At 35.1% G+C, this 16,845-nt stretch overlaps 2 protein-coding genes across 5 annotated transcripts; both read left to right on the plus strand.

Moving 5' to 3' along the window:
• Positions 1–29: 29 nt before the first annotated feature.
• cenpo (centromere protein O) lies at positions 30–9,064 on the plus strand. Of its 2 annotated transcripts, XM_067368140.1 has the most exons (7): positions 30–154; positions 1,221–1,369; positions 1,982–2,062; positions 2,172–2,307; positions 2,453–2,721; positions 5,103–5,265; positions 8,024–9,064. In XM_067368140.1, exons 1-7 carry the CDS (start codon positions 124–126, stop codon positions 8,131–8,133), a joined length of 939 nt encoding a protein of 312 aa, XP_067224241.1. In that variant the 5' UTR covers positions 30–123; the 3' UTR covers positions 8,134–9,064. The 2 variants fall into 2 exon arrangements, with proteins under 2 accessions (XP_067224241.1, XP_067224242.1); XM_067368141.1 differs by lacking the exon at positions 1,982–2,062.
• Positions 9,065–10,496: 1,432 nt separating this feature from the next.
• On the plus strand, positions 10,497–15,990 carry tp53i3 (tumor protein p53 inducible protein 3). Of its 3 annotated transcripts, none has more exons than XM_067367880.1 (7): positions 10,497–10,641; positions 10,924–11,009; positions 11,271–11,402; positions 11,477–11,744; positions 11,837–12,049; positions 14,453–14,649; positions 14,900–15,990. In XM_067367880.1, the coding sequence occupies exons 2-7, from the start codon at positions 10,977–10,979 to the stop codon at positions 15,080–15,082; spliced, it is 1,026 nt and encodes a 341-aa protein (XP_067223981.1). In that variant the 5' UTR covers positions 10,497–10,641; positions 10,924–10,976; the 3' UTR covers positions 15,083–15,990. The 3 variants fall into 3 exon arrangements, with proteins under 3 accessions (XP_067223981.1, XP_067223980.1, XP_067223978.1); XM_067367879.1 differs by having other exon boundaries at positions 10,929–11,009; XM_067367877.1 differs by lacking the exon at positions 10,497–10,641 and having other exon boundaries at positions 10,813–11,009.
• Positions 15,991–16,845: the final 855 nt, after the last annotated feature.

Here is a 16,845-nt window from a genome sequence, read left to right on the forward strand (position 1 = left end):
TGCGCTAGAGCGCTGTTTGTGTTTAGCTTCCGAGGTCACACATGACACAACATCGCGCCAGAATTCGATTTACAAAGAAACAAATTAGCAAAAGTAGTAAATTGGCGCGTCAGGAACATAGTAATGAACAGCCAAATGGAACCAGCGGAGCAAGGTAAACTTAGTCAGTGTGTTTACATCTAAGTGTGTCAAATATATCGAGACGTTTTGAAAACTACAATATACACTACAGTTTACTGTAGTAAAAACTAAAGTATAATAAAATATGTATTACAGTTGATCCGTTCACTATAATTAATATTACAGTATGCTGTAGCATTCATTAACAAAGTGTTGTAAATACTATAATATACACAGTATACTACAATTAATTATAGTATGGATGGTTTAAAAACACTAGTATTTTCTATAAATTGCTATAGTATTTTTTCACCTGGGAATTCTATATGGACATGCATGACTAAATGTATTCTTCTATTCTGTTATTTTCTAATTGTATTACAAACGTTTTGATTTTAAATGTATGCTTACATACCTGGAATTTTACACACACACACAAACACACACACACACCCACACACACACACACATATATATATATATATATATTTGTTTGTGTGTGTGTGTGTATACATATATATATATATATATATATATATATATATATATATATATATATATATATATATATATACATAAAAATTATATCCTTTTCCCCAATATAGTATATACACCTGGACAATCTAAAAGCTAATTTATTTATAACAACAAAAACTAAATACATTAAACACAAAAGAAAAGTGCACAACATTAATTTGCAATAACTATATAACAATTTAGTATCGTTACATTACAATCAGACACATTTTATTACAGATCAATTCAGTCAGATTAATCCAATTCATAGAGTTAATAATAAAAATATATACTTCATTCAGACATCAAAATCTTCTATATAATTTTTCATTATAATCCTTAAAAGATATTTAAACTCATTTAATTTTCGCTTCTAAAATATAGTATAATCTCTAAGGTGAGACGTGATAACAGTTTAATTATGACTTTACAATTATTCAACAATGTGGAAAATATTCCTATTTCCTAATAAAGAATGAGTAGCTATGTCCAAACCTTTTGTCTGGTGGTGTAAGCAATAAGCATATTTTCATATACTCAGTCATTTTTTATGCACCCTGTGTTTGTGTCATGTTATATACCAGGTGTTCTGGGTCATCTGATGGCTTTAGAGAGGGGAGGTATGGGACAGCGGGACCAGCATCAGTCTGAGAGGTTAGAGATGCTCAAGCTCAGAGCTCTGTCCCTCCGTGCCAAAAGAGATCAACTCAAACAGCAGACAAACGCCATCAAGGTGAGACGGCTTTGAAATATTAAAGAGACATTGATCTAATATGTGACTTTCTCATTGACATTTGGTAGAATATGTTAAAATCTAGTTTTTAACATAGTTACTGTGTAGCATACATATCTAGTTTGGTCATGAAAATCACATCATTACAGCATGGCACAAGCTGATTGGCCCCTGCTGATCCTGGAGGCAATGAGATTGCTTTCATTTTAATATTTAAATATATATTTAAATTGTCAGGTTCATTGTTTGCTGTAAGGTAGTCCTGTTCCTCTAAAACTCTCCACCTTCCCCAGCTCCACCTGCCTAGATCTGCTGCTGGATTTAAATGTCTAATTATGCAGCAGCAGCATATCTTACTGGCTCACAGCAGTGTGTCTGTGTATCTATTAGCAATAATTAATAGCAGCAGCATAGCAGATCTAGTCCACCAAGACCAAATACATTAACGTTGCCATATTCAATAACATGTCAAAACTATTTAGAGAGTTGTCATGATTGAACTATAAAATTTTACTAACGATTCAAATTCTATGATAATAGTGGTGTCCACATCACATCTTATAATGATATAAACAACACTTGGAATCACTTTTAGAACAATTTTTTTTCCAGCTGATGAATAATAAAAACATTGACAGCCAATCAGAATCCACTCAGATGACAGCTGTAGCATGTGCTTTTGGTAAACACAAGGTGATTGTGCATTGGTGTGAATAGTTATAGTTATCTTATTTTTATATTTATTTGTGGTGTTAACGGGCCTTTACTGTAAATGTACTGTAAACTTGTTACTGTTTGGCAGATCCTTAAAGATAAAATCAGCAAAGATCTTCCTTTACAAGATGATGATGATGCTGGCGGCTTTATAGAACAGCAGTCTTTGTTAACTGCTTGGAAATTGCAGTTGAAAGACCTTCAGCGTGCTCATCACTTAATTGGTAATTATATACACATCCTGTTTTAATGGTGATACTGAGATTAGTCCTAGATCATGCCTCTGTTTATGCCTGATTGAATGTGAATGAATTGATTGAATGAAAAAAAGTTTTTTTTTTTTTATTTTATTTTATTTATTTTTTTTAGGTGGCTATGATTTGGTGGAGTGTAAGGAAGGGAAAAGTGTGTGTGTGTCTTTTCACACAGCCTTTGAGGGTGTGTATTTGGACACGTATAACATGGAGTTGGATCTGACGCGCAACGTGCAGATCTCCCGCCATAACATTCCACCGTCATTACCACTCGAGAGTTTTGCCAAACAAAACCTGCAGAAAAACCTTAAAGCCTTTCTGCAAACCCTCAGCCAGAACCTCAATGCTTTAGCTGGTCGCAGACAGCAGGTCTCCCTCGTCAAGGTATTTTTTATATATTTTTTCTATGTACAGTATCTCACAGAAGTGAGTACACCCCTCACATTTTTGTAAATATTTTATTATATCTTTTCATGTGACAACACTGAAGAAATGACACTTTGCTACAATGTAAAGTAGTGAGTGTACAGCTTGTATAACAGTGTAAATTTGCTGTCCCCTCAAAATAACTCAACACACAGCCATTAATGTCTAAACCGCCGGCCACAAAAGTGAGTACACCCCTAAGTGAAAATGTCCAAATTGGGTCCAAAGTGTCAATATTTTGTGTAGCCACCATTATTTCCCAGCACTGCCTTAACCCTCTTGGGCACAGAGTTCACCAGAGCTTCACAGGTTTCCACTGGAGTCCTCTTCCCCTCCTCCATGACGACATCACGGAGCTGGTGGATGTTAGAGAACTTGCGCTCCTTCACCTTCCGTTTGAGGATGCCCCATAGATGCTCAATAGGGTTTAGGTCTGGAGACATGTTTGGCCAGTCCACCTTTACCCTCAGCTTCTTTAGCAAGGCAGTGGTCGTCTTGGAGGTGTGTTTGGGGTTGTTATCTTGTTGGAATACTGCCCTGCGGCCCTGTCTCCGAAGGGAGGGGATCATGCTCTGCTTCAGTATATCACAGTACATGTTGGCATTCATGGTTCCCTGTTGAACTGTAACTCCCCAGTGTCGGCAGCACTCATGCAGCCCCAGACCATGACACTCCCACCACCATGCTTCTCTGTAGACAAGACACACTTGTCTTTGTACTCCTCACCTGGTTGCTGCTATGCACGCCTGACACCATCTGAACCAAATAAGTTTATCTTGGTCTCATCAGACCACAGGACATGGTTCCAGTAATCCATGTCCTTAGTTTGCTTGTCTTCAGCAAACTGTTTGTGGGCTTTCTTGTGCACCATCTTTAGAAGAGGCTTCCTTCTGGGATGACAGCCATGCAGACCAATTTGATGCAGTGTGCGGCGTATGGTCTGAACACTGACAGGCGGACCCCCACCCCTTAACCTCTGCAGCAATGCTGGCAGCACTCATACGTCTATTTCCCAAACACAACCTCTGGATATGACGCTGAGCATGTGCACTCAACTTCTTTGGTCGACCATGACGAGGTCTGTTCTGGAACCTGTCCTGTTAAACCACTGTATGGTCTTGGCCACCACAGATCAGTTTCAGGGTCTTGGCAATCTTCTTATAGCCTGGCCATCTTTATGTATAGCAACCATTCTTTTTTCAGATCCTCAGACAGTTCTTTGCCATGAGGTGCCATGTTGAACTCCCAGTGACCAGTATGAGAGAGTGAGGGCTATAACACCAAATTTAACACACCTGCTCCCCATTCACTCCTGAGACCTTGTAAGATTAACGTGTCACATGACACCGGGGAGAGAAAATGCCTAATTGGGCCCACCTTGGCCATTTTTATTTAGGGATGTACTCACTTTTGTGGCCAGAGGTTTAGACATTAATGGCTGTGTGTTGAGTTATTTTGAGGGGACAGCAAATTTACACTGTTATACAAGCTGTACACTCACTACTTTACATTGTAGCAAAGTGTCATTTCTTCAGTGTTGTCACATGAAAAGATATAATAAAATATTTTAAAAAATGTGAGGGGTGTACTCACTTCTGTGAGATGCTGTATATATATCACAAGAATAAATGACATGCTCTCTTCTGCATTTATTTGATCAACATAGTAAAAACAGTAATATTGTGAAATATTATTACAATTTAATATTTATGTTTTCTATTTTAACATATATTTTAAAATGTAATTTTTTTCCTGTGTTGGCAAAGCTGAATTTTCAGCATCATTACGCCAGTCTTCTGTGTCACATGATCTATCAGAAATCATTCTAATATGCTGATTTGCTGCTTCCCTATTTTGACATATATATGAGTGAAATTGCTTCTTGAACAATAAAAAAAGGGAGGACTTGATTGTGTCCATGGGTAATTGATTGGATGGTTGTGGTTTGCTATTGGTCGATCTCATGTGAGTGACAGTTTGCCCCGCCCTTGCACCAGTGAGCACATCATCAGAGAAGAGAAAGCATGACATTGCAAGAGGAACGGGGAAATGAATTTTAAATAATAATGATGTGCATTGATAAATCATTTATAAGGGGAAAAATAGTGAAATATTCCATTAAAAAACAAACAAGAATTGTTAGTTTTGTTGAATTTTGTTGAAACCATGATGCAGTTTTTCAGTGAATACCTGTAGATTCTTTGATGAATGGAAAGTTCAAAAGAACAGCATTTATTTGAAATGGAAATATTTTGTAACATTATAAATGTCTTTACTGTAACTTTTGATCAATTCAGTGCATCCTTGCTGGATAAAAGTCTCTCCTGTCTTTGCCACAGGAACTCGTTGGTTCGGTGGAGGTGATGGAAAGCAATCAGTTGTGCAATATTCTCGTGCTCATGTGTACAGCACAAGGCGAGACTCCCAGAGCTGTTTTATGCACACTGGAGTACAGAGATCTCACACAATGTCTCCCAACACGTGTCAGCATTGAGAGTGAAGGTATGACACATCACAATTTAATTGACCCTGGCTAAGCTTCACCCTTGATAACTATTTCAGTAGAGCATGGCATTAGCAACACCACAGTAATCTGTTCGATTTAAACTGACAAAAAATGTAAGTCACTTTGGATAAAATGGATGCAAATGTAACAGAACAAGTTAAAATGAATGATTGAAAGTTCACCAAAAATTTTTAAATTCTGAAGTGCTGTCAGTCGATTAAAAATAACAAATTAATCGCACATTTTTTTGTAATTAATCACGATTAAAAACATTGGAGTTTTAATATTTTTACATTGTAAAAACTTCACACTCTCCAAATTAATGTATCAACAACTTAAAGACAGTATATTTTAAATATTTGTTTAATGGCATCTTTTTAGCCAGTGTCACTGATACTAATACTTAATAAACTATAAATTAAATATAGACTAATCCTGATCTAACTAGCACTACCGGAATTCTATAACTACTAGAACTGCCAATAGCGGTCATTTTGACTGTTCATACCAGACAGCAGTGCATGTCATTTTTGTCATGTTATATTTACTTCAAAGCTTCTATGGTCATGTTTTATGAAAAATGTGGGGTAATTTAAGCATACATAATATAATATGTTCGTGATATTATTGTGTAAGAGCTACTAGACCTCCCACAAAAGTGCATGCCGCAATTTGCTTTCCGCAATTTGCATCCGGCAAGCTGGAGATCAAAGTTTTTCACTGCAGTTAAAATGTTGTTTTTGAAAGTCAAAATGTCAACAAATATAAAATGAAGCAGAATATTTCGTTAGATAAAAACATATTGTGAATTTTGGAAATGATTACATCTGTCTTTATTCAATATTTTTTTATTCAATTTTGACTTTTGGAGTTTACAATGCTTTAGCATTATCGGAAATGTTTGGACCACACGAATCGGAAACAATTTTATGCAGCCTCTATGAAATCTAGAATGAATAAATAGTTCTGTTATATTTGGACAGATAATAAATATCATAACACAAAATTGAATCGGTGTCAGACGAACTGTCAAGAGACCAAGAGACATCGCTCTCTGCTCCTCCATCAGACTCTGCATCATCAATGTTCTCAAGCAAGGATAAAACCTCAGTGACAGTCATTTTCTTTCTTGTTGCCATTTTGACGGTAAAGCTAAGTTTTAGCTTAGCAAAAGCATACAAAACTGCCAGAGAAAGGTTGCTAGGCAACAGCTACGCACATCTTTAACGGCGGGAAAAAGCGCTGAGGCTGTAATATGTGCGGTCAAATTGACCGCTATGGCCATTCAAGGTAGAAATACTCAGAACTCTTTTGTGTTTTGTAATTTTAATAAAATAACAATGTTAAAATAAAATTTACATTCATTTAAGAAAAGTCATGGAACTGTAGTTATATGGGTTTTATTTCAACAAAGTTATTACATTGCAAATCTTTAAAACGGTCAAAATGACTGCCTTGGTAGTTCTAGTGTTAAAGGACACATTTTCTCTGTTACGTTTGTTCTTTGATTAACATTAATGACAGGCATCATAGCAACTTTATTAGGCTGCTATCACTTTAAGAGCTGCCACAGCCAAACATGACACGGATCTGATGAGAATCTCATTTTCACGTGTCTCATTCAAGTTGATTTAAGACATTATTTAAACTCATTTAAGACTGCTCTTATGAGGACACTTGACAAAATAGGCATCACTGTTCGTTCAAGTGTGAAAGAGAACTCGATAATGGTGTGCATCTTTCTGTGCACACGAGTTGTGTGTGTTTGTGTGTGTCACACAGACACGACATTCACAGAGTGTCTTGTGGTGCTTGAAATGGTTTCAATTTAAGCCTTTTCATGAATAAGAGCATGATTATATAATGTAACGCTAGCCAAATTATGATGGAAAAAATGGATGCTAAGTTAATTGCGTTAAACATTTTTAACATGATTAAATTAAAATTGCATGCGTTAACATGCTAATTTTGACAACACTAAAATTCTGTCATCATGTACTCGCACTTATGTCATTTTTTTAAAACACAAATTTAGATATTTTTAATGAAACTTGAGAGGTTTCTGTCCCCCCATTGAAGGTTCAGGTAACCAAAAGAAGATCCAAAAAGTTAATAAAAGCATCATAAAATGAACGTATATCAATCAAGCAGTTTAATCCAAAGCTTGTGAAGTGACACAATCGCTTTATGTGATGAACAGATTTGCTAATGCTTTTATATAAACACACATAAATAGAGAAACTTCATGTGTGCATCACATGATAGAACAAACCTCACCGGTTCTCGTGCATCACACACATTTACCATATGTGAAGTGATCTATGTATGTCTGTCGATCATTGTTTAGATGTAAATAAAAGCCTGAATGAAATCTGTCCATTTTATTTATAAAATTTGGGTTAAATGACTCAATTCATATGGATTAATTTTACAACACCTTTATGACATTTTTGGATCTTCTAAGTTTTGGTTACCTGGACTTTCAGTGGAGGGGCTACCTCTTTAATATGGGTAATTTTCAGTAAATTTCTTACATGTGCTGGAATGAAGTGTGAGATTACAAAGCATTTTTATATGCCATTTTGTTGGTTAACTTGGTTTAGAGTAAATGTATGTGATCTTATGTTCATTGGACAATGAGGGTGACACAGTTTAATCCAAAGCATGCACTTTCTTTATTTAAAGATTTAAAAAAAAAAAAGAAAAGGAACTGAAATACATAAATTTTTTGTTTATTTGCTTTCATTTTTATAGATAAATCACTTTCAGAATCTCCACAATGGAAGAAAAACCAGTCGCTGCTCCTGGACTCTCCAGCTCATACGGCTCTCATGACCATGAGGAGGATGGGGAGCATTGCTTAAGGAAATAAATACCTTTAATGTAAATAATGTCCTATTATAGTGAGTTAAAAACCTCACCGCTCTATCAATGGGCTCATATAACAACTATTTAGCACAAAATATCGGTTCAAAATTCCCTAAATGACACACAAAGTTCATCTGACAACCACATGCACACGCTTACATTGTTAAATATGTTCTAAAGTGCTGAGAAAGCTCTTTATTTTCTGTCGTAGTTTTTCTCTCTGCAGTTGTTTCAGTCTTTCTTTGTACCATCGGTAATACTCTTCCTGATACATCAGCTCTTTCTGGGAGATGCTGTCGATCAACGCCAGGTCTTTCAGCTGTAGAATAGATAGCTGACCATTCTCCGAAGCTTTGAATTTATCTGTGGATATCATAGGTGGAGATGAATCATCTTTCTTGACAGAAAATAATGCTGATTTAGCAAACCTCTGTTGGTTGTCATCCTCAAAGGCTTTTGCTGAGGATAGAGCTCTGAATGCTGGGGCAGATTTTGAGAATCGGGTCTCGTGTGCATCGTTTGCCATCCTGACCTCAGATATGGCCCTCATCGTGTTGTTTATTGTTGCGTACGGTTCGCAGACCTTTAATTGCAGCAGTCGCTTGTGCTCTTTCAGCACTAACTGTCGTTCCTGCTCCAGCAGTCTGAGGTTGAGCCGGTGTTTGGTGCTAATGCTGTGTAGTTTCCACTTAAGATGGACGTCCTCTTTGTGGTTCAGCAGTCTTACGTCCATGTGAATGAAAGACTTGGGTTTCCTAATGCTTGGATGTGTTGTCATTTTGAGGTGTTTCTTAAAACAAATACTGCAAATGGAACGGACAGCCGTTTTTTTTGTTAAGCACACAGAGGCAGATTGTTCCAAGGTGAAATTTATTTTACAAACACACACAAATGTCTCAGAAGCTTCCGAGTTTTAGACCACAACGATTGTTTCAAGGTTAATGTATTGTATGAAAATGTGTATGTGGACGTTGTATACATGTATACATAATAAATGCAAATTTACTGTACCTGAAACCGCTGCATATGTTTCCTTGTCTCGTAAGAATCTGCTGCTATGACACTTAAACATAACATGTCTTTCGTTCTGTCAGGTTTCAGAGTTTTGAGTTTCAAGTCAATCAGTCACATGATCACTATTGTGTTGATAATGACATGGTAAAGCTGGAAGGTTGGACCAAATTCAGGCCTTTATCTCCATTTAATAGCTCGCAACTCATTAACTAATTTTCTGAAAAGTGATTATAAACAAGATTTCATAGTTTCAGTAGTCTGGTGTCTAAGACTAAGATTCTCTAATTGGTGTATACTTCAGCAGTACAAATGTCAGTTCTTTATTTTATGATTTATTGCTTTTTTTTTTAAGTGAATCAAATGTGATGGGAGGAATGAAATAATACTAATTATTATTATTTACAAATCAGTATTATATGACATCCTTGTGACTCTTCTTCATAGGCCAAGCAGTTTGGAGAATGGATAATTCAGAGTATTAAATAATATTACCTATTATTTCTTAAAATTTTGGTAATTTTTTTTTTTTTTTATAATATAAAATCTACCTCAGTTCACGCTACAGTTTAAAGGGTTATTTCACCCAAAAATGAAATTTCTGTCATTTATTACTTATGACCCGAATCTGCTGTTCGGAGCGCCAAAGTCACGTGATTTCAGCCGTTGGCAGTTTGACATGCGATCTGAATCATGATTCGATACACTGATTCATTGTGCTCCGATGCTTACTGAAGCAGTGTTTTGAAATCACTAAATAAGTTTTTTTTTTTTTTGACGCACCAAAAATATTCTCGTTGCTTTATAATATTAATATTAAACCACTGTACTCACATGATCTGATATCAAATATGTTTTTATTACCTTTATGGATCTTGAGAAGAAATGTCATGCTCCCTATGAAGGCCTCACGGACCTATCGGATTTCAACAAAAATATCTTAATTTGTGTTCCGAAGATTAACGAAGTTCTTACGGGTGTGGAACGGCATGAGGGTGAGTAATAAATTACAGAATTTTCATTTTTGGGTGAACTAACCCTTTAAGTGTTTCTTAAGCCTTACATTATTTGTATATTTTGAGTTATATAATGTTCCATATTAACTATAATGTACACTAAAATACCTTGGTTATTGATACTGAAGGAATAAAGTATTACTACAGAATATTAATATAAATTAGTATGGGATCTCCTTCAAACTGTCTCAAATAAGCTTCCAGAATGTTCTTTTAGAATGTTTCACTTTATTAACAATGTTTTTTTGGCAAACTATGGTTGCCATAGTATTTATATAGCTTATGGGAGGTACTATATGAACTTTCATTTCTAGCTTTTCGTTTGACTGCAGTTTGTTCACTTCAGATCAGCTACTTATGCACAAAACATCGATTTTAAAGAGTAATTACTTCATTGAAGGAAGTTTAATTTTTAAATAACTTTATTTACTGTCGCTGTTTTCTTCCACAGTGAGCATAAATGTCATCCATGTAAAGGTGAGCTGTTTAAAGTATAGTTTTAATGTAGTCAGGCAATATAAAGATTAAAGTCGATGTCATCATTTGTGTAATTAATACAGAAACAAGCTATATTGCATATGATTGTTCAGTGCTGTGTAGATTTTGTTTTCGTCAACGCACAGAATAGTTCATATGTGCGCTGAAATTGTGCAGAAAAGCAGACTGGTGTAAATACAAGTCACTTGACTGCAGTGGCGTTGCATTACAATGTTATGTGTGATATGAAACTTCACTTTTAATTAACGTTTATGTTTTAAGTGTAGGTCCTAAATTAAAAGGAAAGCTTATGTCCTGTTTGTGATCGCATTTAAATGTCAATGCAACAAATGGCCGACGAGAAAACGGTAAGTGGAAAATGAAGAGTGTCTCAACGAAATACTGTATCAAATTTTAAGATTGTTCAAATTGTCTTTTTTCTTTTTTTTTTCTTTGCTGTTGTTTTGTATTAACAATCATATTATTGTATTGGCATGATATACTTTAGCCTATATATTGCCACAGTATTACAGTGGGGGAACAAACAAAATGAAAGAGTAAATTAATGTTTAATAAATAGACATAAAAAATAAAAGGCATGATCAACAGCTTGTATTCTTATTTTCTAGTCAATGCAGGCAGTATGTGTTGATGAAGCAGGGAGACTGGATGTGAAACATGTCCCTCGGCCTGAACCCAAAAACGGGCAGCTCCTCATCAGAGTCGTCGCAACCGCTTTAAACAGAGCCGATCTTCTACAGGTGAACCACAAATCCTGCCAATGTTTGTGCCCTGGAAAAATTGAACCCTATTGATGGCTCTTTTTAATTGACAGAAAAGGGGTCTTTACGCACCTCCGCCTGGAGAGAGTGAAATCTTAGGGCTGGAGGTCAGTGGGGTGATCGCTAACATTGGTCCTGAGGTCAAGGGGAACTGGATGCTGGGAAGTAAAGTAATGGCTTTACTAGGAGGAGGAGGCTATGCAGAATATGTTGCTGTTCCTGAAGAACTCATCATGACTGTCCCATCACACCTCGATCTTCATCAAGCCGCAGCTCTTCCTGAGGCCTGGCTGACTGCTTACCAACTTCTGCACTTCATAGGTAATAATGTCAGTTTGTTTCACTTGTCAATTAAGTGTCCAAATGATTTTTTAGGACCACTGTATTCCCATACGACCTCTGTCCTCTTTTAGCCAAAGTGAAACCGAATGAGACGGTGTTGATTCATGCTGGAGCGAGTGGAGTCGGCACCGCTGCCATTCAGCTGGTTCGCTTATGTCGTGCGATTCCAGTGGTGACAACGGGAAGCCCTGAAAAGTTAAAATTTGCAGAGCAGATTGGAGCAGCTGTGGGAATCAATTACAAAGAGGAGGATTTCTCAGAAAAAGTACTGCAGTTTACTGAAGGTCTGTCACTTTAGTATTCTGAATGTGTTTATTAAATGGGTCATTGACAAATAAGGTTTTTAAAAGTGTAAAAAAACAAAAAAAACAACCTAATTGCAGTTATAACCGCCTCAACTCTTCTGGGAAGGCTTTCCACAAGGTTTAGGAGTGTGTTTATGGGGATTTTTGACCATTCTTCTAGAAGCACATTTGTGAGGTCAGGCACTGATGTTGGCGAGAAGGCCTGGCTCACAATCTCCGCTCTAATTCATCCCAAAGGTGTTCTGTCAGGTTGAGGTCAGGACTCTGTGCAGGCCACTCAAGTTCCTCCACAACAAACTCACTCATCCATGTTTTTATGGATCTTGCTTTGTGCACTGGTGCGCAGTCATGTTGGAACAGGAAGGGGCCATCCCCAAACTGTTCCCACAAAGATGGGAGCTTGAAATTGTCCAAAATGTCTTGGTATGCTGAAGCATTAAGAGTTCCTTTCACTGGAACTAAGGGGCCAAGCCCAACCCCTGAAACACTTGGCCACACCCAGACCCGTCCATTGGATTGCCAGACAGAGAAGCGTGATTCGTCACTCCAGAGAACACATCTCCACTGCTCTAGAGTCCAGTGGCGGCGTGCTTTACACCACTGCATCCGACGTTCTGCATTGCACTTGGTGCTGTAAAGTTTGGATGCAGCTGCTCGGCCATGGAAACCCATTCCATGAAGCTCTCTATTCTGTTCTTGAGCTAATCTGAAGGCCACGTGAAGTTTGGAGGTTTGTAGCTATTGACTCTGCAGAAAATTGGCAACTTCTGCGCACTGTGTGCCTCAGCATGCGCTGACCCCCTCTATGATTTTACGTGGCCTACCACTTCGTGGCTGAGTTGTTGTTGTTCCCAATTGCTTCCACTTTGTTATGACACCACTAACAGTTGACCGTGGACTATTTAGTAGTGAGGAAATTACACAAATGGACTTATTGCACAGGTGGCAACCTACCACGCTACCACGCTTGAATTCACTGAGCTCCTAAGAGTGACCCATTCTTTCACAAATGTTTGTAGAAGCAGTCTGCATGCCTAGCTGCTCGATTTTATACATCTGTGGCCATGGAAGTGATTGGAACACCTGAATTCAGTGATTCAGAGGGGTGTGCCAATACTTTTGACAATATAGTGTATAATTCATTCTGATTTTTATTAAGTGTTAACAATGAGATTATGTGGTTTTCACAATCAATTAATACTGCTTTTGTAATTTTTTACAAAATGGACAAAATTTGTCACCAAAAAGGTCATTTGTTTTAACCAAAATTTCGGTTTTACCGAATGACACTTTTAGTTGTACCAAATGATGATATTTTCAAAGAATTCTAACAGGCTGATATCTAGCTAGCTAGCTAACAAAAGGACAATCACACACAATGTTACTACATTTTATATTTAGTACAAGTTTTTAAAATATTACAACATTTTCCATGTTTTATAGCGGTTGTACCGAATGACCTGATGTTTCGGGAAATGCGTATGAGCAAGTGAAAACATGAATTTTTCAAATATTTTTAAAGAGAGTTAGTTACTTTGCTTCTGAATGAAGTCACATCCTGTCACATGATACTCACCACATGACTTGATCCAAAATGGTCCCTTTTGGTTACTCCGAATGACATCAATGAAATTCATTTTTCTGGACATTCTTTCTGATAACAAAGCAATGACTTCTACACATAATTTTAATACCATTTTGCACTATTGATATATAATGTTATATCATGCCAGAATAAAAAATATATACATTTATTACATTTTAAGATATTTCAATCACAAATGCACTGGCTGTATTGGCCTTTGGATGGTTAAACCGAATGACTTTTTGACACTTCAGAATCTTTAAAATACCTTTATATGTAGCAAAATATTATTAAAACCTTTTAGATAAAAAATAAAAGACATCTAGTTGTACTACCTTACATATTTTGACTATCATATCTTTTTTTATTATTATTATTAAGGCCTTTGGACAAAAAAAAAAAAGACCCGTCACGTCATTGACCCAAATATTAAAATGAATGCATTTAAAGGTATAGTTCAGCCAAAAATGAAAATTCTGTCATTATTTACTCACCCCCAAGTTGTTCCAAGCTTGTATGAGTTTTTTTCTTCTGTTGAACACAAAAGAAGATGTTTTTAGAAAATGTTGGTAATCAAACAGTTGACGGTAGCCATTGACTTCCATAGTAGGAAAAAAAATACCAACAATATGATTATCAACGTCTGGTTACAAACATTATTTAAAATATTTCTTTTGTGTTCAACAGAAGAGTGAAACTCATACAGGTTTGGAACAACTTGAGGGCGAGTAAATGATGACAGAATTTTCATTTTTGGGTGAACTATCCCTTTAAATGAATTGTGTGTTTTTGTTTAGGTAAGGGAGCTGATGTGATTCTGGACTGCATTGGTGGATCTTTTTGGGAGAAGAACATTCGTAGCCTTGCAATGGATGGGCGATGGGTGCTTTATGGTGCAATGGGTGGTAAAACAGCAGATGGAGACTTGTTTGGCAAGCTTTTGGGGAAAAGAGGGCATCTCCTTTGCAGTCTCCTCAGAAACAGAAGTTTACAGGTAAGATGAGTTTTTCCAGATCGCATTGCAAAGGAAACCATTTTTATTTACAAACTGATGTAGACTAAAAGGAGTATGTTCAAATTAATAGTTCACCTCAAAATGGTCTGAGACATTCTGTCATTATTTATTCAAACTACCTCATGTCACTCCAACCCATAATGCTGTTCATTTTGGCCTGTTTTAACTCCTTTAATGAGGTATAATTTTGTTATATGCCTTGTATGAATGAGTGTGTTTTTATTTCTAGTATAAAGCAGAGCTGGTCAGGAGTTTCACCGAGGAGATTTTGCCGCACTTCCAGTCGACAGATCCTCCCTTGCGGCCTGTGATTGACAGCATGTTCAACATGGAAGATGTTGAAATGGCTCATCAACACATGGAGGCCAACAAGAATATTGGGAAAATAATTATCAAAATTGGAACCTCTTGATCATAGTATTATTAAAGTTCCTATATTAGATTAATGTGATCATATGCTGTAATCAGATTAATTTTTCCTCATATCTGTTATTCCATTTAGATTTATTTCCTTTATATCCTCATCATCCTCCCATACCTCTAAAATGATACTTATTTAAAAAAAAAATTGTCCAGAATGATTATATCATTTCATTTTGATTTATATTGTTTTTATTTTTAATGCACTTTTTTTTTTATTTTGTAATATTTTTTATTTTGTTTACCTTTAAATTTTAATATTTATAAGCACATTTTTCACATTCTTTCACTTAAGTACAAAATAACTCCATTATATGCATAACCCCATTCAATTTTCTCTGAAAATAACATGATTTTTTATGACTCTTGCCACTAGATGGCTTTATAGCTCTATATGGAGCAAAGGAACTGTTCCCGTGGATTTGAATTCAGTTTGCTGTTTTGCAGTTTTAGTATGCATTCAGGTATATTTTTATAAAATCTTTTATTTAGAAAATCTTTTTAGAAATATTTGAACACATTTAGTTTTCATTTTTTTTTTTTTTTTTTTTTTTTTTTTAATTTTGGTTGTTCTGCATTGTAAATGTGTTCAAATCTAACCAATTCATATCCGTGTCCAGTCTGCATTGTGACTGATTGATTTTTATTTGGAAAAAAAAAAACTTTGCCCCCATTATATGACCCTCCATTCACTTTAATAGGAATTCCTAGGTGTGTGTGTGTAGGTGTGTGTGTGTGTGTGTGTGTGTGTGTGTGTAGGTGTGTGTGTGTGTGTGTACTGCGTTGGGGATGTTCTATAGCCTCATGTGTGAGTTCTGGATTTTAGCCAGATTTATTTATTTGTTTATTTATTTTTGACAAATAATAATTAAAAAAAAAAAAAATTTTCTATTTCTATTGAGGTCAAATTGATAAATATCCAAAAAATCTTACTTTGGTATTTTGCTACTAAATATTTCAACATTTTATATATATATATATGTATGTATATATATATATATATATGTATATATATATATATATATATATATATATATATATATGTATATGTATATATATATATATATATATATATATATATATATATATATATATATATATATATATATATATATATATATATATATGTATATGTGTATATATATATATATATATATATGTATATGTGTATATATATATATATATATATATGTATATGTGTATATATATATATATATATATATGTATATGTGTATATATATATATATATATATATGTATATGTGTATATATATATATATATATATATGTATATGTGTATATATATATATATATATGTATATGTGTATATATATATATATATATATATATATATATATATATATATATATATATATATATATATATATATATGTATATGTGTGTGTATATATATATATAAAATTTTGAAATATTTAGTAGCAAAATACCAAATATTTTGTAGGTTGACAATTGCCCCTATTATATGACCCTCCATTCACTTTAATAGGAATTCCTAGGTGTGTGTGTGTGTGTGTGTGTGTGTGTGTGTGTGTGTGTGTGTGTGTGTGTGTGTGTGTGTGTGTGTGTGTGTGTGTGTGTGTGTGTGTTCTGCGTTGGGGATGTTCTATGGTCTCAGTTGACAATTTTATATATATATATATATATATATATATATATATATATATATATATATATATATATATATATATATATATATATAATTGATTAAAAAAATTATTAAATATTCATATTTTAA

The sequence above is a fragment of the Chanodichthys erythropterus genome, chromosome 18, assembly GCF_024489055.1.
Source record: "Chanodichthys erythropterus isolate Z2021 chromosome 18, ASM2448905v1, whole genome shotgun sequence".
In the NCBI taxonomy this organism is placed as follows: Eukaryota; Metazoa; Chordata; class Actinopteri; order Cypriniformes; family Xenocyprididae; genus Chanodichthys; species Chanodichthys erythropterus.

What these genes read in the sequence shown, in the direction of transcription:
- tp53i3 (XM_067367880.1), top strand. Translation starts at nt 10,977, where the DNA reads ATGTCAATGCAACAAATGGCCGACGAGAAAACG. An exon ending in AGTACTGCAGTTTACTGAAG is followed by an intron (nt 12,050 to 14,452) that starts GTCTGTCACTTT and finishes GTTTTTGTTTAG; the next exon opens with GTAAGGGAGCTGATGTGATT. An exon ending in TCAGAAACAGAAGTTTACAG is followed by an intron (nt 14,650 to 14,899) that starts GTAAGATGAGTT and finishes TTTTATTTCTAG; the next exon opens with TATAAAGCAGAGCTGGTCAG.
- cenpo (XM_067368140.1), top strand. Translation starts at nt 124, where the DNA reads ATGAACAGCCAAATGGAACCAGCGGAGCAAG. An exon ending in AGCAGGTCTCCCTCGTCAAG is followed by an intron (nt 2,722 to 5,102) that starts GTATTTTTTATA and finishes TCTTTGCCACAG; the next exon opens with GAACTCGTTGGTTCGGTGGA. An exon ending in TGTCAGCATTGAGAGTGAAG is followed by an intron (nt 5,266 to 8,023) that starts GTATGACACATC and finishes TCATTTTTATAG; the next exon opens with ATAAATCACTTTCAGAATCT.